This window comes from Thamnophis sirtalis, unplaced genomic scaffold (assembly GCF_051295495.1).
Source record: "Thamnophis sirtalis isolate CommonGarterSnake01/CBP01778 unplaced genomic scaffold, rThaSir2_p1.2 scaffold_2, whole genome shotgun sequence".
Taxonomy (NCBI): Eukaryota; Metazoa; Chordata; class Lepidosauria; order Squamata; family Natricidae; genus Thamnophis; species Thamnophis sirtalis.
In genome coordinates, this window is record NW_028261382.1 from 55,377,306 (window position 1) to 55,399,280 (window position 21,975).

General features: G+C 43.9%; 1 protein-coding gene and 1 non-coding gene across 3 annotated transcripts in view; one reads left to right on the plus strand and one right to left on the minus strand.

The window, feature by feature from the left end:
- HSPB8 (heat shock protein family B (small) member 8) overlaps positions 1-21,975 on the minus strand; it is a 37,891-nt gene that overhangs the window by 2,184 nt on the left and 13,732 nt on the right. The window contains exons 2-3 of one of the 2 annotated variants that reach the window (XM_087705646.1): positions 18,614-19,039; positions 9,148-9,211 (exon numbers count right to left, since the gene is read on the minus strand). In XM_087705646.1, coding sequence (XP_087561772.1) covers positions 9,148-9,211; positions 18,614-19,010 — 461 coding nt within the window. In that variant the 5' untranslated portion in view covers positions 19,011-19,039. Of the gene's footprint in view, positions 1-9,147; positions 9,212-18,613; positions 19,558-21,975 lie in introns of those variants that run through there. The other variant, XM_087705645.1, reaches the window with a different exon arrangement.
- On the plus strand, positions 3,982-4,086 carry LOC148048845 (U6 spliceosomal RNA). The gene has a single exon (XR_015695735.1). It is a non-coding gene; the product is annotated as a U6 spliceosomal RNA (small nuclear RNA).

A 21,975-nucleotide genomic window follows, 5' to 3' on the forward strand; every position in this document is an offset into this window, starting at 1 on the left:
CTTTCCCTGGAGTGGGGAAGGAATGGAGATTTTGCAGTATCCTTTCCCTGGAGTGGGGAGGGAATGGGTATTTTGCAGTATCCTTTCCCTGGAGTGGGGAGGGAATGGGTATTTTGCAGTATCCTTTCCCTGGAGTGGGGAAGGAATGGAGATTTTGCAGTATCCTTTCCCTGGAGTGGGGAGGGAATGGGGATTTTGCAGTATCCTTTCCCTGGAGTTTTGGTTTTTGGTTTGGTTTTATTTGTATTTGTAGGCCGCCCTTTTCCCTGAGGGGACTCAGGGCGGCTCACAGAAAACCAAGGGAGGGGGGAATACGACATTGAGATTACAACACATAATAAAATAGCAAACAACATGCATACTACATTCGGGCGGGGTAACAGTCCTTATCCCCAGGCCTGACGGGCGAGCCAGTTCTTCAAGGCTATGCGGAAGGCCTGGACGGTGGAGAGAGTACGGATCTCTACGGGGAGCTCATTCCAAAGGGTCGGGGCCACTGCTGAGAAGGCCCTCCTCCTTGTGGTTGCCAGCCGACACTGGCTGGCCGATGGAATACGGAGGAGGCCTAATCTATGAGATCTTATAGGTCGTAGGGAGGTAATTGGCAGAAGGCGGTCTCTCAAGTATCCAGATCCACTGCCATGTAGGGCTTTATGGGTGATCAATAGCACCTTGAAGCGCATCCGGAGATCGACAGGTAGCCAGCGCAGCTCGCGGAGGATAGGTGTAATGCGGGTGAATCGAGGTACACCCGCAATCACTCGCGCGGCTGCGTTCTGCACTAGCTGAAGTCGCCGGATGCTCCTCAAGGGCAGCCCCATGTAGAGCACGTTGCAGTGGGGAGGGAATGGGGATTTTGCAGGATCCTTTCCCTGGAGTGGGGAGGGAATGGGGATTTTGCAGTATCCTTTCCCTGGAGTGGGGAAGGAATGGAGATTTTGCAGTATCCTTTCCCTGGAGTGGGGAGGGAATGGAGATTTTGCAGTATCCTTTCTCTGGAGTGGGGAGGGAATGGAGATTTTGCAGTATCCTTTCCCTGGAGTGGGGAGGGAATGGAGATTTTGCAGTATCCTTTCCCTGGAGTGGGGAGGGAATGGGGATTTTGCAGTATCCTTTCCCTGGAGTGGGGAGGGAATGGGGATTTTGCAGTATCCTTTCCCTGGAGTGGGGAGGGAATGGAGATTTTGCAGTATCCTTTCCCTGAAGTGGGGAAGGAATGGAGATTTTGCAGTATCCTTTCCCTGGAGTGGGGAGGGAATGGAGATTTTGCAGTATCCTTTCCCTGGAGTGGGGAAGGAATGGAGATTTTGCAGTATCCTTTCCCTGGAGTGGGGAGGGAATGGAGATTTTGCAGTCTCCTTCCCCTGAGGTGGGGAGGGAATGGAGATTTTGCAGTATCCTTCCCCTGGAGTGGGGAGGGAATGGGGATTTTGCAGTATCCTTCCCCTGGAGTGGGGAGGGAATGGAGATTTTGCAGTATCCTTCCTCTGCCATGCCCACCAAGCCATGCCCACAGAACCGGTAGTAAAATTTTTTGAATCCCATCACTGAACTGTGTTATGAACTTAACAACTGAAGTGATTCACTTAACAACGTGGCAAGAAACATTGTAGAAGGTGGGGGAGAGTCACTTAACAACTGTCTCGCTTAGCGATGGAGATTTTGGGCTCAATTGCGGCCGTAAACCGAGAACTACCTGTAAGGTTGATTTTTTTTTTAATGGCTCTCACAGCTTCAATAATCACGGTTATAGTAAAAGGAAAAGAGAAACAGAGGGGCAAATTATATTATTTTATATGCCCAGTTCAGAAAGATAATCTGAAAGCCTATTTTCTTTAGGATTAAATCTCATGGAATTCGCCAAGATTTCTTCCAGATAAAGAGGCCTCAATCTCACCAGGTTGTGCACGAAAGACAATTCCTGCCTCTACGCTTTTGATTTGATTTGCGCGACTTTTACAACCTGACACCCAAGAGATAACGCCTCGAAAGATAAACCGTCAAGTGTTGAGAACATGGGTAAGGTCACCGAATATGCTGAATTTCTGGAACGGGTTAAAACACCCTGTGAATCTTGTCGAGTGTAGAGTGTATTTTGTGAGTGCAGCGTTTTGTGTTAATCTTCAAAGAGCCAGAAAGCAAACAGTGTGAAATCTTTGGGGGAAACCAACTTTCTTATCTACAGTTTTGGTCCTTTCTAATGATTAATGAGGTTGCAGCAGGCACAGGGACCTTGGCTGATCTTCACTGGCCTCCCAAGCTAAACAGGATGGGCTTGTTAGTACTTTTGATAAAAGACCTCTGGGAATCCTCGGGTTATAGCCACACAGCCAGGTGGAAAGAAACATCCCTGGAAAACAAAGGATATCTGCCAAGGACATGTTTTGGCCACAAACACGAGTTTGAAGCCTTTACGGGGAAAAAATGAATCACCCCAAAATCCAAGTGGATAACAAGCCCACTTTCTTTAGCTTTAAAGCAGGGAGGTCCAATCGGGATACTTGTAAGACTTGTGGACTTCAATTCCCAGAATTCCCCAGCAAGCCAGCATGGCTGGCTGGGGAATTCTAGGAGTTGAAGTCCACGGGTGTTAAAAGTCACCATGATTGGACATCCCTGCTTTAAAGCTTAAATAAAGGTAAAGGTTCCCCTCGCACACATGTGCTAGTCGTTCCCGACTCTAGGGGGCGGTGCTCATCTCCGTTTCAAAGCCGAAGAGCCAGCGCTGTCCGAAGACGTCTCCGTGGCCATGTGGCCGGCATGACTCAACGCCGAAGGCGCACGGAACGGGGTTCCCTTCCCACCAAAGGTGGTTCCTATTTTTCTACTTGCATTTTTTTTACGTGCTTTCGAACTGCTAGGTTGGCAGAAACTGAGACAAGCAACAGAGGGATTCACAGGGATTCAAACCGCCGAACTGCCAACCTTTCTGATCGACAAGTTCAGTGTCTTAGCCACCGCATCCCTCTAAAGCTTAATGAAGGAAGATACAAAAAAAAAAAATTGTATGGGATTTATTTCGTGATTTGTTTTTCTTTCCTCTTTCCAAAGTTGCAGCTCCAACTTTACTAACTCGGAGGAAATTCTCTGGCAAGCAGGTCTGGCCAGATGCCTTTTTAAAGCGTGTCCAGTTTAATGCATCAAAGTAAACACGAGCATGGGGGTAAGAAAATATTGCCCTAATAAGGAAAACAAAGACTAGGATTCCACACCTATGCTAGTTTAGCTCTTTATAACCCTTTGCATATTGTGCTACTTTTCAAGTGAGAACTTGAGCTGGAGAGGTTGTGTTCTTTGAGGACACACAATCCTCATTCCTGTTGAAACACCGTTCTTAGCTGCTTGGCATTCTCTCCTATTGTTGGGGAAAACTCAGATCCAGAAGATTAGAATTGGATCGAGTTACCCAAGAGGTTCCTTGGGGTTGAGTTGACAGAACCTACCGAAGGGGAATAGCAATAAGGATACAAACCTGTTGGCTTTAGTAGAAATATTTGTTTCAGTGGTGGGATTCAGCCGGTTCGTACCTATCCGGGAGAACCGGTTGTTAACTTTCTAAGCAGTTCGGAGAACCGGTTGTTGGAAGAAATCTCCTTTTGTTTTTTCCCCACTTTACAGAGCTAAACATTCTGGTGTTGTTTCTAGCCTAATCGTTATTGCCCTGCTTGCAGAAACTGCCTCTCCTGTTAACATTGTAACAGCTTATTGAATTGTAACAGCTATGGTGAAGGAACATCGATGCGAGTGATGTTGAGTTGGCCATGTCCCACCTGGTCACATGACCACTGAGCCCCACCTACCCAGCTGGCCATTAAAGCAGAGAACTGGTTGTTAAATTATTTGAATCCCACCACTGATTTGTTTTCTGTAACACATATCTATTATGCCTTGTATTTGTAACGTATCTGGCAAATGTCAAAACGTGTGCTCCTTGCCCTTAGAACTCGTATCAATCTATGGGCATAGAAGTTATCCCGGAATGTGCTCGCTTCGGCAGCACATACTAAAATTGGAACGATACAGAGAAGATTAGCATAGCCCCTGGGCAAGGATGACACGCAAATTCGTGAAGCGTTCCATATTTTTGGGACTTGTAAAAAGGTTAAAGCATTTTGGATAAAAATATGATGGATTATGCAAAATGTTCTTTAAAAAAGGATAAAGTTTACCCCTCAGTTATGCCAGTTAGATATAACTACTGATTGTACTGTTATAGAGGCTAACTTGATTTTGCATTTAATAACGGCAGCAAGACTGTTAGTGGCGCAATATTGGAAGAAGGAAGATTTGCCTACAATTCAAGAATGGACATCGAAAGTAACAAACCTAGTCGAGATGGCCAAAATATCTGCATATATTAAGGACCATTCAAACGAGAGATATAAACTGGAGTGGAAAAGATGGATTGACTATACTCAAAACAAATATGGGACTAAGAAATTCCAGATAGCTTATGATTAGAGATCAGGAATTATAAATTATCTAGAGTTAGTCCAGCAAGGAGGAGTTAGAGCTCCATGGAAATACGCTGTTAACTATCTTTTGGGGGTTTTCTTTTTAACTGTACCTTAGATTCTCTTTGTTAAAGATTTATACCCTGTACTGGTTCTGGGAAGTCGGGGGGAGGGGGAAGATTGGGGTGGGGGTGGGGGGGAGGGTGGGAACTAAACATTTGTAAAAGTTTGTGTTTTTTTCCCCAAAAATATTCAATAAAAAAATGTAAATATTTGCTCAAAAAAAAAAAGAACGATATTCACACATCAGGTGATAGGCGAAACAAGTCAACAGTCCCACTATGACAGCATAACGTTGTATCTTAGAAGAACATAGACTCATAGGGCTGGAAGGGACCTTAGAGATCTTCTAGTCCAACCCCTTGCTCAAGCAGGAGACCCTGAGAACCACAAAGAGGAGGGGGTCAAGCCATTTTCCAAAGAACCTGAAGGCCCACAAGGAATAATAGATGGGAACTGACCAAGGAGAGATTCAACCTGGAAATAAGGAGGAATTTCCTGACAGTGAGAACAATCAACCCATGGAACAGAAGTTGCCTTCAGAAGTTGTGGGAGCTTCATCCCTGGAGGCTTTGAGGAAGAGACTGGACTGCCATCTGTCAGAAATGGTGTAGGGTCTCCTGCTTGGGTGGGGGATTGGACTAGATGACCTCCAACGTCCCTTCCAATTCTGTTAATCTGAATTTATCTATGATCAAAGGTCTGGAGACTAAAACATATGATGGATGGTTGCAGGAACTGGGCATGGCTGGTCTAGAGAAGAGAAGGACCAGGGGAGACATGAGACCAGTCTTCCAATATTTGAGGGACTGTCAAAGAGAGGAGGAGGTGAAGCTATTTTCCAAAGGACCCAAAGGCCAGACAAGGAATAATGGATGGAAACTGAACAAGGAGAGATTCAACCTGGAAATAAGGAGGGATTTCTTGACAGGGAGAACAATCAACCCATGGAACAGAAGTTGTGGGAGCTTCATCCCTGGAAGCTTTCAAGAAGAGACTGGACTGCCATCTGTCAGAAATGGTGTAGGGTCTCCTGCTTGGGTGGGGGGATTGGACTAGATGACCTCCAACGTCCCTTCCAACTCTGTTAATCTGAATCTATGTAAGATGATCAAAGGTCTGGAGACTAAAACATACGATGAACGGTTGCAGGAACTGGGCACAACTAGTCTAGTGAAGAGAAGGACCAGGGGAGACAGCAATGTTCCAATATTTGAGGGGGCTGCCACAGAGAGGAGAGGGACAAGCTATTTTCCAAAGCACCTGAAGGCCAGACAAGGAACAATGGATGGAAACTTACCAAGGAGAGATTCAACCTGGAAATAAGGAGGAATTTTCTGACAGTGAGAACAATCAACCCATGGAACAGAAGTTGTGGGAGCTTCATCCCTGGAAGCTTTCAAGAAGAGACTGGACTGTCATCTGTCAAAAATGGTGTGGTGTCTCCTGCTTGGGTGGGGGGTTGGACTAGATGACCTACAAGGTCTGTAATTCTGCTACGTATCTTCACTAATCTAGCCACACCTAGTTCCCTCAATTGTTCCTCATACCACTTAATAGAAAGATACTACAGAAGGCATTTTGCCTGGCATTCTTCAGCCTGATGTTTCTGCTGGATGAAAGCCTTCCTGGGATGGTTGTGAAACCTTTCACGTGGTTCTCCAAACAAACTTGGAAAAGCTTCCTCTGAACTGTGACCCCTTTCCCTCCCTCCCCCACCCACCCACCGCTCCCCCAGTTTGGGAGAAGAAAGAAAGTTCTGGATGAACTTTCAAAGCCGAAGGGTAAACAAGCATCTGGAAGCACCATTAGGCAACAGTGCCAAAATAAGTCCGAAGGGCATGTTTGATGAGTCAACGGTTCTCGGGTGACTCGGCAGCTGTGTCTGTCCCGGCTCACTCATCAGCCTTCTAAAATTCCCCTTCCTTCCCAGCGAATTCACAAGCAGTGTGAAGTACAATTATTATTATTTCTTCTTCTTCTTTCTTCTTCCTTCTTCCTTCTTCTTCTTCTTCTTCTTCTTCTTCTCCTCCTCCTTCTCCTTCTTCTCCTCTTCTTCTTTTTCATCTTCTCCTCCTCTTCTCCTCCTCCTCCTCCTCTTCTCCTCCTCCTCCTCCTCCTCTTCTTCTTCTTCTTCTTCTTCTTCTCCTCCTCTTCTTTTTTTCAATCTCCTCTTCTTCTTTTTCATCTTCTCCTCCTCCTCCTCTTCTCCTCCTTTTCTTTTTTTGTCTTCTTCTCCTCCTCTTCTCTGCCTCCTCCTCTTCTTCTTTTTTATCTTCTCCTCTTCTCCTCCTCCTCCTCTTATTTTTCATCTTCTCCTCCTCCTCTTCTCCTCCTCCTCTTCTTTTTTGTCTTCTCCTCCTCCTCCTCCTCCTCTCCTCCTCTTCTTTTTCATCTTCTCCTCCTCTTCTTCTTCTCCTTCTTCTCCCCTTCTCCTCCTCCTCCTCCTCCTTCTCCTCTTTTTCTCCTCCTCCTCCTCTTTTCTTTTTCTCTTCTTTTTTCTTCTGTTCCTCCTCCTCCTCCTCCTCCTCCTCCTCCTCCTCCTCCTCCTCCTCCTCCTCCTCCTCCTCCTCCTCCTCCTCCTCCTCTTCCTTCTTATCTATTTGTCTGTCTGTCCATTTGTCTGTGTATGTATGTATGTGTTCTGTTATAATACAGCCTGTGGTGCCTTAAAATGGCTTCTATTGTACTGCCTCAAAATGGCTTCTAGTGCGCAGCACAGTGGAGTCGCCATGGTAACGGCTTCCCAGTACTCCACAAGGGAACTCCCTCTGGTAAGGGGGAAAATCCAACATTAGAAATTACGTTTGGTCTGGACATTTGTGAATGCCTAATATAGGATTGGGATAAACAAATATCCAGGCAATTGCCCGCTAGGCCCAAAACAGGGCAGTGGTGGTGGTGGTGGGGTTGCGTATGTATGCATGGGGGGGGGGGTCGGAGGGAGCATGGAGGGTGGAGTCATGTGCACACTTGCAGGGGGAGGCACGGCACGCCGGGGTGGTGGTGTCGAGTGTCGCATGCGCATTGTATTGTGTGCGTGGGCGCGCGCATGCCCCCTTTCACGCACGCATTCTTTCGGCACGCGAGGACGAAAAGGTGAGCCATCCCTGTTCGAGGTTCTGTTTCTTTCAAGGCTCCATGGAATATGAAAGCGGGTCCACACGAGAAGGCCGCTATGGTCCAGTTTGCTGTGAAGTAGGTCACCGCCGGCCTTGCATCATGTTCTCATTGGCTGCTGAAATTTGGATCCTCCTCAACGGAGGATGCCAACCTGATTCCTACCCAGTGACCAAGAGGAATCCCCTAGCACAATGGTCTCCAACCTTGGCAACTTTAAGACTTGTGGACTTCAACTCCCAGCCAGCTTTGCTGGCTGAGGAACTCTGGGAGTTGAAGTCCACAAGTCTTGAAGTTGCCAAGGTTGGAGACCACTGCCCTAGCAAGTCCCTTCCATGAGAGGAAGGTCTTAATTTAGCCACTCATCCTGCAAACACTTGCTCAATGACAGCCTCTTGGTTAGTCAAGGGGGACAGTGAGAGACCATTCATGGTTGGTGAAAGGTCAGCAGGATTTCGTGACAACAGGGCTTCGAATGACCCCTCCCTCAGCAACAGATAGTCCTCGACAAACAGACCATTTGAAGTTATGACAGCATTGAAGAAAGTGGGTTTTTTTTCACATGACCGTCGCGTTATCTCCCTGACCAGGTGATCAAAATTCAGTTTAGATTTATGACTGTTGCAGCATTCCGTCTTACTTAACAACAGAGGTTCTCATCCCAATTGTGGTCATAAGTCAAGGATTACTGTAATTATCTTAGGGGTGACTATGATAGCAGTATTCCAATATTTGAGGGATTCCTAGAAAGAAGAGGGAGTCAAGCTATTCTCCAAAGCACCTGAAGGCAGAACAAGAGGCAACGGATGGAAACTAATCAAGGAGAGAAGCAACTTGGAACTAAGGATAAATTTCCTGACAGTGAGAACAATGAATCAGTGGAACAGAAGTTGCCTCCAGAAGTTGTGAATGCCCCAACACTGGAAGTCTTTAAGAAGATGTTGGATATCCATTTGTCTGAAGTGGTGTAAGGTTTCCTGCCTAAGCAGGGGGTTGGACTAGAAGACCTCCAAGGTCCCTTCCAATTCTGTTATTCTAATTTAGTCCATTTTCCCATTGTCTTGAATGGGAAAAAGGGGAGGGAGTTGTGATAATGAACCGGGGGGGGGGGAGGTGGGGGGGAGGAAAGCTTGCATTTCAGACACATTCCTTTGCTAGAAATTAACTCCGTGGGTAGCTGGGATGTACCCAGCTTGAAATGCAAGACGAACCCAAGGATCCCATTTCTTTGAAGCGCTGGCAAGGGCTAGGAATGAGTAACTTTCACCCTGAAAGAGTAGAAGAGGAGGCCACCTACTTTTGACATTGGTATTTGAGGCTTGGAACGTGATGCTTGGATCGGGTTTAAACCGGGGGATTCTGGGAGTTGAAGTCCCCGCGCCTCAACCCTTGCCACGGTTGAGAAACACCACGTGAACTAAATATGTTAAAATATCATTTTTAAAAAAAATCACCCATGGTTGAAATCAGAGCCACTAGAAAAAAAGTGATCTTACAACTCAGTAATACTTACTGGATTTTCTTGGTGAAATTCTTGGAAACGATTCCTCCTTCTGCTTGTTGTTCTTCATGTTTACCTGGAAAAAGAAAGAAAGAAGGTTAGAAAGAAAGAAAAAAGGAAAGAAAGTTAGAAAGAAAGAAAGAAGGAAAGAAAGTCAGAAAAAAAGAAGGAAAGAAAATTAGAAAGAAAGATAGAGAGCGAGAGAGAAAGAGAAAGAAAGAAAGAAGTAAAGAAAGTTAGAAAGAAAGTTAGAGAGCGAGAGAGAAAGAGAGAAAGAAAGAAAGAAGGAAAGAAAGAAGGAAAGAAAGAGAAAGAAAGTTAGAGAGGGAGAGAGAAAGAAAGTTAGAAAGAAAGTTAGAGAGAGAGAAAGAGAGAAAGAAAGAAGTAAAGAAAGTTAGAAAGAAAGAAGTAAAGAAAGTTAGAAAGAAAGAAAGTTAGAGAGCGAGAGAGAGAAAGAAAGAAAGAAGTAAAGAAAGTTAGAAAGAAAGAAGTAAAGAAAGTTAGAAAGAAAGAAAGTTAGAGAGAGAGAGAGGGAAAGAAAGTTAGAAAGAAAGAGGGAAAGAAAGTTAGATAGAAAGAAAGAAGGAAAGAAAGTTAGAAGGAAAGAAAGTTAGAGAGACAGAAGAAAGAAAGAAGTAAAGAATGTTAGAAAGAAAGAAGGAAAGAAAGTTGGAAAGAAAGTTAGAAAGAAAGTTAGAAAGAAAGTTAGAAAGAAAGAAAGTTAGAGAGAGGGGGAGAGAGAGAGAGGGAGAGAGAGAGAGAGGGAGAGAGACGGAGTTGGGTTCTTCTGAGAGAGAGGGACTGGGCTGAAATCACCTAGCTAGCTTTCATGGGACTAGAACTCACTATCTCCTGATGATTGGTTCAAAGTCACCCAACCAGCTTTCATACCTAAGACAGGACTAGAACTTGCCATCTCCTGGTGATCAGCCCAAAGTCATCCAGCCAGTTTTCATACCTAAGGCAGGACTAGAACTCACCATCTCCTGGTAATTGGCCCAAAGTCACCCAGCCAGCTTTCATGGCTAAGGTGGGACTAGAACTCCCTGTCTCCTGGTTCCTAGCCTGTCGCTTTAACCGCTAAATTAAACTGGCTCTCCTTCTTCTGATGACATCTATCTTTAGAATTCTTGCCCCCTAAATACAAAGTCTGCTTTTTATTTTTTTTTATTAATACTGTTTGAAATCCCCAAGTCTGAAACATTAATTACTGATATTGAATTCTGAGAGTTTTATTATCATCTGTCTCTCATTCATTAAACGCTACCCATTCTTGACTAACAACCAAGGTATAAATATTACTAGAAACATGAAATAAACATCCGATTCTCTCTGGAAATTGTGTTTGATCTCTTAAAAGGTTTTCTGGTTTTGGTTCATCAGTTCTGGAACTTTGGATGAAGTCAAAATTGTGGTGTTGCTTAATGTTCACACAGCCGAATTTAGAGCTATTTAACCCTGGTTTACTTAAAAATGAAATTCATTGGGTGCCCTCCAGCATCTCACCACTCTAGTCCTCATTGAGGCAATGTATATGAGGCTAAAAAAAGTTCTCTTATCGCCAAGCACAAATCTAGGTTATATAAAGAACACTGGGCTATCCAAGGAAGGGATAGTGTTATTTTATTTATTACATTTTAAATAGTTTTGCACCACATTGCCTTAAAAAAATTGCCTTCTATTCAGCTGCTAATTTTCTGTGCATAAAAATATATATTTATTTTTTTCCAAGGAAGCATAACAGATTGTGAATTTTCCTCGGCGGGCAACTGAAATAGCCGCTTCCATCTAACTAAATCCCTGTCTTTCGAAGAAATCTATTTCAGCTGAAATTTGACGCCACGAAAGAAAATAGAGTTATAAAATACTGTATGTTGCCCTGGGGGCTATAGTACTAATGGCTGATAATGGGTAACATTTGGTGCTCTCAACCTGGCTCCTGTTTTAAGGGCCTGTAGCTTTTTAAAATGCAGTGTTTTTTTTAAAAATGTATTATATACATTACATTTTAAATGCCAATATTTCAGAATCCTGTAAATGGGCTTTCCTTCCTGCTTAAGATGGTTTTTAATGAAAATGTGAGCTCAACATTTCATTTAAAAAAAGGCTCATTCCCTCCAGCATTAAAATTCTGTCTGGTTTTATATATTTTAACCTATTTGTACCTTTACAGCTGCCACCAGGAAGAAGGGGAAGAAGAGGGAGGTAGGAAAACTGAAAGGAAGGAGAAAGAAGATAAGTAAAAGGTAGAGAAGAAGCTATAGATAGAAAAAGAAAAGAGGATGAAGAAGGAAGGAAGTGGAAGGAAGAAAAGTAGAAAGAAGGAGATAGAAGGAAGGGGGAGGAAGGAATGGAAATAGAAAAAGAGGAGGAGGAGGAGGAAGTACAAAACGTAGGAAGAAGAAGAAAAATAGTAAAAATAGGAGAGGGGAGGAAAAAAAGAGTAGGAGATAGGAGGAGGAGAAGGAAATAATGGGGATCAGAAGAGGAAGAGAAAGAAGAAAGAAAAGGGAAAAGGGAATAAGGAGAAGGAGGAGAATCAGAAGGAGGAGGAGAAGGAAATAAGAAAAGGAAAGAAGAGGAAAAAGAGAAGGAGGAGGAAGGTAAGTAGAAGAAAGGGGCGAGGAAGGAGATTGCAGACAAATAGAGAAGGAGGAAAAATGAAAGGAGAAAGAAATAGAAAAAGAAGAAGGACAGCAAAGTTAGGAAGAAGAAGGAAGGGAGCAAGGAAGAGAGAAGGAGGACATGTAGTAGCAGAAGGAAATAATGGAGAACAGAAGAGGAAGAGAAAGAAGAAAGAGAAGGGAGAAGGGAAGGAGGAGAAGGAGAATCAGAAGGAGGAGGAGAAGGAGGAGAAGGAAATAAGAAAAGGAAAGAAGAGGAAAAAGAGAAGGAGGAGGAAGGCAAGTAGAAGAAAGGGGCGAGGAAGGAGATGGCAGACAAATAGAGAAGGAGGAAAAACGAGAAGAGAAAGAAGTAGAAAAAGAACAAAAGATGAAAGGGCAGAAAAGTTAGGAAGAAGAAGGAAGGGAGGAAGGAAGGAAGACAGAAGGAGGACAAGTAGGAGAAGGAAATAATGGGGATCAGAAGAGGAAGAGAAAGAAGAAAGAAAAGGGAGAAGGGAGAAGGGGAGGAGGAGGAGGAGGAGAATCAGGAGGAGGAGGAAGAGGAGGAGGAGGAAGATGATTATTGAAACCATAACCTGCCTCCCTATAATTTCCAAAGTGCTCTCTCTGTTTTCCTGATCAGTTCTACCCCTCAATGGTGGCTGAAGCTCTAAAAACTAACTCAGTCACCATGCTGTGCGTTGGCAGGCTGAGATTCCAGGAACAGCTGCAGTCTGAGGTAGCACTATAAACACCCAGGAACTGTGCCCGGAATGGCATCCATGGGCAAGAATGGGGGCTGCTGGCAGAGGGCCAGCCTCTATTTTCCTCCCTGCCAGAGCTCCTGGCCGTGATGCAAAGGAGCGAGAGGCAAAAAAGAAATGAAAGTAAAAGAGGGGTTTTATCAAATCTTCCTTTGCATTTGTGGGTGGGGAAACTGGGGTACAGGCAGGGGGCAGCCTTTAAACCCCCACCCCCCTGCACAGATCTCTAGGAGGGGAAATGCAAGAAATATAAGTCACCTTGTAGGGGAAATGAGTGGCATAAACACTTAATTCATAAATAAATAAATAGGAAATAAAGATATATGTATGCATGTATGGAGAGACAGAGAGAGAGAGATATCCTGGATAGATATAGATAGATAGATGATAGATAGACAGACAGATAGATAGATGATAGACAGATAGATAGACAGACAGACAGATAGATAGACAGACAGACAGATAGATGATAGACAGATATACAGATACAGATGGACAGACATGATAGGTAGACAGATAGATAGACAGACAGATAGATGATAGACAGATAGATAGACAAACAGATAGATAGATGATAGACAGATAGATAGACAGACAGACAGATAGATAGACAGACAGACAGATAGATGATAGACAGATATACAGATACAGATGGACAGACATGATAGGTAGACAGATAGATAGACAGACAGATAGATGATAGACAGATAGATAGACAAACAGATAGATAGATGATAGACAGATAGATAGACAGACAGACAGATAGATAGACAGACAGACAGATAGATGATAGACAGATATACAGATACAGATGGACAGACATGATAGACAGACAGATAGATAGATGATAGACAAATAGACAGACAGATAGATAGATGATAGACAGATAGACAGACAGATAGATAGATGATAGACAGATACAGATAGACAGACAGATAGATAGATGATAGACAGATAGACAGATGGACAGACAGATAATAGACAGATAGATAGATAGATAGATAGATAGATAGATAGATAGATAGATAGATAGATAGATAGATAGATAGACAGACAGACAGACAGACAGACAGACAGACAGATGATGGACAGTAGTGGCGTCGGGAGACTCCGAATGGAAACCCAACATAGTAATTTGGGGCAGTGTATTTTCTAATTGGCTCTAATCTGATCAGATTACAGATTAACAGTTGGAAGGTCATCTAGTTCAACCAACCCCCCCCCCCCGCCCAAGCAGGAGACCCTGCACCATTTCTGACAGATGCCAGTCTAGTCTCTTCTTGAAAGCCTCCAGTGATGAAGTTCCCACAACTTCCGAAGGCAACTTCCGTTCCATGGGTTGATGGTTCTCACCGTCAAGAAATTCCTCCTTATTTCCAGGTTGAATCTCTCCTTGGTCAGTTTCCATCCATTATTCCTCATCTGGCCTTCGGGTCCTTTGGAAAATAGCTTGACCCACCCCTTCCTCTCTGTGGCAGCCCCTCAAATATTGGAAAGCTGCTCTCCTGTCTCCCCTGGTCCTTCTCTTCACTAGACCAGCCATGCCCAGTTCCTGCAAACTTTCTTCATATGACTTAATCTCCAGCCGTCTAATCATCCTGGTTGCTCTTCTCTGCACTCTTTCTAGAGTCTCAATGTCTTTTGTTTATAGTGTGGTGACCAAAACTGGATGCAGTACTCTAGGTGTGGCCTTACTAGGATTTGTAGAGTGGTATTAGTACCTCCCTTAATCATTCAGTTGCCTAATACCTTCAAAAGGATCGATTCCAATCCGACAGCTAAATTCCATTCAGGGAGCCCTCCTCTGCACTGTGACTTTTTACAACCCTAATATTAATCGCATTTAAATGTCACATAATAAACTTAACCAGGGTTCAGAAGTTCTTTCTTTCTAACACAGGGATCCCACAACCAGGTGCCTCCGGGGAAGGCGAGATGAGAACTGGTAGCAGAACGTGAATTTTAATTGATGACTACAGTAAGTATCCATAAACACAACCCATGTAAACAAAAGCTCTCCCTAATTTTAAAACCGATTGCGAAAGAAAGAAAGAAAGAAAGAAAGAAAGAAAGAAAGAAAGAAAGAAAGAAAGAAAGAAAGAAAGAAAGAAAGAAAGAAGAGGAAGGGCCACGGATTGAGTTGGCGGTGAATCGTAAGATAAAACAAAAATCACATGTGATGAAAGAATGGATCCATTTTACAGATGGGAAAACCAAGACAGAGGGTCGGGTGGGGGGGGAAGCAATTGGTGGTGTCAAATGGCACTTTGCACTCAAAGTTATCAGCTAGGTTATATAAATAAGACACATACCTTATGCCCACAGAGAGAGATACAAGTTAAGAAGGCAAAAATATTATTTTTGGATCATTTCCTAGGACCTGGATATCTCCGTGACCGCCTCCTGCCACATCGTGACCCGTCAAAACCGCGTTCCACAAAAGCGCGGTCGACGAAATCGCGTATGTGACGTCATCACAACGCGACGAAAAAGATCGAAAAATTGAAATAAAAATTAAATTACAGCAAGCCGATTCACATAAAGGTAAGGGTTAGGTTAAGGGTTAGGGTTAGGGTTAGGTTAAGGGTTAGGGTTAGGTTTAGAGCGTTAGCGTTACGTTTAGCGTTAGGTTAAGGGTTAGGTTAAGGTTAGGGTTAGGGTTAGGGTTAGGGTTAGGTTAAGGGTTAGGGTTAGGTTTAGAGCGTTAGCGTTACGTTTAGCGTTAGGTTAAGGGTTAGGTTAAGGGTTAGGTTAAGGGTTAGGTTTAGGGTTAGGTTTAGGGTTAGGTTTGGGGGGGTTAGGGTAAGGTTTTCGCTTTATTTTTACATTTTTCGATCTTTTTCGTCGCGCTGTGATGACGTCACATACGCGCTTTCGTCGACCGCGATTTTGTCGTCCGCGGTTTTGTGGTGGAACCCTGCCACATACCCCCCAGCGTCCGATAAGATCTCACCGGATGGGCCTTCTCCGGGTGCCGTCGACTACACAATGTCGCCTGGCGGCTCCTCGGGGGAGAGCCTTCTCTGTAGCTGCCCCGGCCCTATAGAACGATCTACCCCGTGAGATCCAGACCCTCCCCACTCTCTCGGCCTTCCGGAAGTCTACTAAGACCTGGCTGTTCCAGCAGGCCTGGGGTTGATGATCCTTGGTTGATCTCCAGCCCCACTAAGATTGAGTGCATGTTGTGTTCTTTTAACTGCTTTGTATTTTTAAATTCTTTTAATATTTTTATATTGTTTTTATGTAAGCCGCCCGGAGTCCTTCGGGATTGGGCGGCATACAAATCCATTAAATCTAATCTAAAAATCTAAATTTCTTTAGAGAAGAAGACTTAAGATTTATTTAACTACCCAATACTCTTTGTGATCAAAAGGGTTACATAACTAGAAAGACCACATATGTTGTCTAACCACACCAATACTGGATTAAACAGTGAAAGGACAAAGTTGGGCCTTGTTAGCAAAGTTTTAGAAACTTAACCGCACGGCTGATTTCGCACAATTAAGGGCCACTTCTTGCCAAGTCTGTTTGTTTTAACCTAGAAAACTGGCAGCGCTTAAAAGGGAAGTGACCAACAAACGTTGAGTTTCTTTTAACAAGGATTTAGGGTTCTCTCAAACCCCTTTCGGGGTTCAAACTTTTTATGCTTGTTTGGCATGTTTGAACCTGCGCATCCAATAAACTTTTCCTATATTGCATCGCTTGGCTTTGTTGTCTCTTCTTTCTACTACATTTTTATTCAGGATTGTTGTTTTTCCCCGAAATAGACAAAAGCTCGCTTTTTCTGAAAGCTTCTTTCATGCCATGGCATAGCAAGAAATACATTCTGGATCTTTCTCATCTGTGATTTTTTTTTTAAACAGTAAAAGTAACATATTTGTGCCTTGCAAATGAAGACAGGGGAAGAAAGGTGTTAATATTTTCCTGTGCCGTGGTAGATCCTAGGGGTTCTGACCTAGGCTTCCTGGTAAAGCATAAAGCACACGCATTACTCTTTTATTTAAAGAGTAATGTTTCACAAACAGTCTGTGAAAAGTCCGACAGAAGTCTGCCAAAGTCTTTCGGGATAAGGCTGATAAGCACCCCACCTTTATCTCCCCTTGAAACGCTGCCAGAAACCTAATTGCAAATTAGTTTTGCAAGGCCAAATGGAGCACAGAGTCAAACAGAGTTTCTCAGAGTTTGAACCGACCAGAACGAACAAGATTGCAAAGGCTTACGTCCTTTCCCTCATCTTTTATGTCTTAGGGGAGAGGCCGATCATCTCCAAGCCTTACACCCGAGTTTTGTCTTAATTGTTCTTGCCGTCTGGAAGCACACTGGAAACAGGCTCCTGCTGTTCTTCTGCCTTGCTGGTGTCAGACTCCGGAGTCTCTGGAGGCAGCAAGTAACTACCAGATGGCCTTGGCCTCCTCTCTGCCTCCGACGCAGAGCCCTCATCTGAGCCTTCCCCAGACTCCAGGACTGGCCCAGGTTCCTCCCCAACCCTCCTCGCAATCTGATTCTGCTGCCAGCTCCGCAGGCCACCGGCAGCCCACAACAATAGGACAGGATCAAAAAATATATATGAAAAGGGCAGCTCTAAACACGTTTGTCTCCTTTTTATATTCTTTACAGCACTATTATTATTTCATCCAGATTTTAAAAAAAACAAAAAACGTGACACTATAGCTCTTGGGAGGCTTTCAAGATTCTGTTATTCTCTGTGATTTATTAACTAAACTAAAATTGGCTGGGTTTAGACAAATCCACTGAGCTATATTAACCAAGATTAACTTCATGCCCCCTAAAGCTTGAAATCCTGCAAAAATTTCTCATTTTTCTTTTAATCCCAAGAGCCCATGAGGTCTAGAGGGAGAAGGTTCTAGATTAGGAACGGGAAGATCTAGGTTCTCCTTTGGGCACGGAAGCCCAAGAGCCCGTGTGGTCCAGCGGAGAAGGTTCCAGACTAGGAGCAAAGGAACCCAGATCCTGGTCCACCATGAGACACTGAAGTTCCCTGTGAGACTTTGAGCCCACCAAGAGGGTTCCATGATGAGGATCCTGGACTAGGAGTAGGGAAACATGGGTTCTAGTCTTCCCCAGGTCATAGAAGCTCAGTGGATGGCTTTGAGGGACAGTTCCTCTCGCTCAACCTAAGAGCTAGGAGAACACCTGGGTTAGGAGCAAGGTTCTAATCCTGCTTCAGGTCTGGACTTCCTGGGGACTTCAGGCCCTCCGGTCTCTCTCTCTCTCTCTCTCTCTCAGCCAAAAACCTGGCTGGTGTAGAAGATTCTGGACCAGCAACCAGAAGACTTCCATTCAAATCCCCTCTCAGCTGTGGTCACCAACATGGACTAGAAGACTACCGCAGGTCCCTTTCAACTTTATTATTCCACGTTCTACTTCAGATGTGTTCAACCTTGGCCACTTTGAGATCTATAGATGTCGATTCCCAGAATTCCCCACCCAGCCACGCAACCCATGTGGGCCTGGGGAATTCTGGGAGTTGAAGTCCACAAGTCTTAAAAGTGGCCCAAAGCTGGGACTTTTTCTTCTAACCCTAACCCAACACTGGAAGTTTTTAAAGAGGAGATTGGATGAACCATTTGCCAACAAGCCGAGGTGGCACAGTGGTTAAATGCAGCACTGCAGGCTACTTCAGCTGACTGCAGTTCTGCAGTTCGGCTGTTCAAATCTCACCGGCTCAAAGGTTGACTCAGCCTTCAATCCTTCCGAGGTGGGGAAAATGAGGACCCGGATTGTTGTTGGGGGCAATATTCTGACTCTGTAAACCGCTTAGAGAGGGCTGAAAGCCCTATGAAGCAGTATATAAGTCTAACTGCTATTGCTATTGCTATTGAAGTGGTACAGGGTGTCCTTGCCTAAGCAGAGGGTTGGACTAGAAGACCTCCGCAGTCCCTTCTAACTCTGTTCTCCTGAAATCTAAATCTAAATAAACCTCCACATTGCAAAACATATTCTGTCATCCTGACTTTACGGGAGGAAGACCACAACCTACCCTTCCGCTCCTGGACAGAACCCCCCTCCCCCAAACCAACCCTCACACAAACACACCCCCAAACCCACCGAGAGACACAATCACAACCGAACACACTCGTTTCTCACCTGACACTTCCACATAACCTTCCTTGGTCTTGACCGAGAGCTCTTCGGGTTTAAAACTCTGGACGTTGACGCAGACTTTCCAGGGTTCGCCCGTGAAGGTCGGCGGGCTGGATGATCCAAAGGGACTCCCTTCTGGGTGAGCCCCAAAACGCGAGCCGTACCCCGGAGGGGAGAATCCACTGCTCCGGACCACCCCTGATCTCAAAGGGTTTGACCAGCCTGCGGTGAGGGGCGAGCGGGCCCAATCTGGCCAGTTGGCAGTCAGATCCCCGGGGAAAGGTGACATGTTAAAGTCATCATCCAGGAGACGAGAGGACAGGCTTGGTTCCCTGAAGGGATCTCTGATATTCCGATGCCGGCCAGGGTAACACGAGAAAGGAATCTGGTTGTCAGCCATCCTGGGTAGAGAGATTCAGCGGGAGGAAACTGAAAACAGAGTCAAAAAGAAAAAAAGAGAGAGAAAGTTTTCCAACAGGTGCAAAAAGGGGAAGAAAAAAAAATCTGAATTCCGCAGTCTTGTCCTGAGGCCGACTTGTCTCACGAAAATAAATCTGTTGGCCTTCTTCTTTCCCAATAAAAATTAAAAAATGAAATAAACAAACAACAGCCGCCTTGAATTTCTTTCAGAAGCTTTTGGATAAGTCCAAACTCAGAATGAGACAAAACTGAAGTTCAGTTTTGGTGGCGGTTAAAAAAAAATGCCACTTGGGTGAGAAAGGAACCGTTTTCAAGGAAAATAAAAAATCCAATTGTCTTTTTTTGGGAGGAAAGCAAAGCACCTTTGGGATTTGAGAATCAACCCCCTCCCCAAAGGAGAAAAAAAAAAGGAAAAATCAAAGCACCAGGCTTCCCTTTTGCTCCGGATTAAAAATCACCCCTGTGCCACTCCGTGCCACACAGAAGCTTAAATAAACCAGCTTGGACCAGCCGAGAAACTTCGCTAAACTTCCAAACTCTGCCCTCTATTTATAGGCAAGGCTCCAGCGCTGGGGGTGGGTGGGTGTGGATTGGAAGAAGGGGGGGAAGGAGGGTGATACAACCCGCCCCACCAGTTGTATTTTTGGAGAGCTTCAAGCAAGCTGACCTCATCCCCAGAGGGACCGGTTGCTTTGCTAAATGGAATTCCAAGTTTAGACTAGCTGGCCTCTCCTTTTTCATCCCTCCCTCTTTCCCTCCTTCCCTCCCTCCCTCCTTTTTTTGGCAGTGTGAGTTTAGTAAGCTGCCTATTATTAGCTTGGAGTGCCTGGCCTGTCTCTATGCTGGATTTTTCTAACCAAAACTTGGACTTTGCTTTGAGAGCCAAAAAAAAACCCCACCAAAAACCCAACAACAACACCCCAAATTCACCCCAAATGAATTGAAATATCTTAATCATGGTAACAGTAGGTATTTAATTAAGGTGTGAATGAACCAGACTAATACTTTTAAGTGTGTAAATGAATCATGTTCAAGGCTTATTACAATTTATAAAAACACCCGAATTTGAAAATATATACAGTACTTAACAGAAAGCAGATGGAAAGGGAATGATAAATTTGTTTTTTAATTTCTAAAGGGAAGAAAAAAAAAGACGCCGTTTATGTATATATATATATAAATTATAAGTTGAAAAATATGAGAAAAGAAATACGGCTAAAATTGGAATGGAAATATAATGCAGAATGCATTATGTTGTTGAAAGAAATGTCCTTCTGGGTTCGGCTCCAAGTGGGGAAAAAGACACCGGAGACATGGAGGCTGCTTGGAAAGATGGTTTATTGTTGGACAGGGCCACACGGCTTGAGCCCTGAACAGGAAAGGTGATCACATGCTTCAATGTTGGTGGAGAAGAAGAGAAGGGCTGAAGGAGGGGCTTGCTAGGCTTTTTATACCCTGTTTAGCCCCACCTTTCTGTTTCCTGTTCTGTGTAAGAAATGTATTCTGATTGGTTGTCAGACTCCCATAGGGCCATGCAGGGGCTACTCTCTAGGCTGTGATGAGTTCTCAGATGCCTTGTGGTCAGTTGAGTAATATCCCTTCCCCCTGCAGCTGCAGTGGAGAAGTCTTTATTATGTAAAGTGGGCTAGCCTGGCCTTCTTAATGGCCCATTGACAAAATGGGGATGGGCAGGAAGCTACAGGCAGCTATTCTGTCTTTTAAAACATGTTTCTTTCTTTTCACATCCATAGAAATATTCTGTTTTCATTTTTCTGGGAGAGGGCTGGATGATAACTTCCCACAATGTATATGTGAAAATGTTAAAGGGGGAAAACCGGACAATACTCTCTTTAATTTTAATTATGTAACAAAAAAATTAAAAACTTTATTTGACAAAAAAATGATACTCTAAAAGAAAATGGTTAAAAGAGGAAGAAAGGGTGGGGGTGTGTTACATTAGTAGACTAAAGAGAATAGTAGTAAGATTGTTATTGTTACGTAACTAAGAAATAAAGAAACGATAGTATATTGTTAACGGCAGAAAAAAATGGAAAGAAATGCTCTCTATGCTTAAATGGAATTAGAGGATGTATGCTGTTTGTAGCAAAATATACCAATGGAGTACAATAAGAAAGGAAAATTTGGTGTAACTTTGAAGGGGCAATGGAAGATATTGTTTATGTATTAAGAAAAAAACAACTGTAAAGATAGAAAATAATGAAAGAGGCATAATTTGGCGGAAAACGAAAACAAAACTATATACACTAATACAATAATACAATAATACAATAACAGAGTTGGAAGGGACCTTGGAGGTCTTCTAGTCCAACCCCCTGCTTAGGCAGGAGACCATATACCATTCCAGACAAATAGCTATCCAACATCTTCTTAAAGACTTCCAGTGTTGGAGCATTCACAACTTCTGGAGGCAACATCTGTTCCACTGATTAATTGTTCTCACTGCCAGGAAATTTCTCCTCAGTTCTAAGTTGCTTCTCTCCTTGATTAGTTTCCACCCATTGCTTCTTGTTCTACCCTCAGGTTCTTTGGAGAATAGCTTGACTCCCTCTTCTTTGGGGCAGCCCCTGAGATATTGGAAGGCTGCTATCATGTCTCTCCTAGTCCTCCTTTTCATTAAACTAGACATACCCAGTTCCTGCAACCGTTCTTCATATGTTTTAGCCTCCAGTCCCCTAATCATCTTTGTTGCTCTTCTCTGCACTCTTTCTAGAGTCTCCACATCTTTTCTACATCGTGGCGACCAAAACTGGATGCCGTATTCCAAGTGTGGCCTTACCAAGGCATGATAAAGTGGTATTAACCCTTCGCGTGATCTTGATTCTATCCCTCTGTTGATGCAGCCTAGAATTATGATGTAGAAAGGACTACGTCATTGAGAGGATGTAAAAGAAAAAAAACCAGACAATGCTTTGTCCCTATTAAAT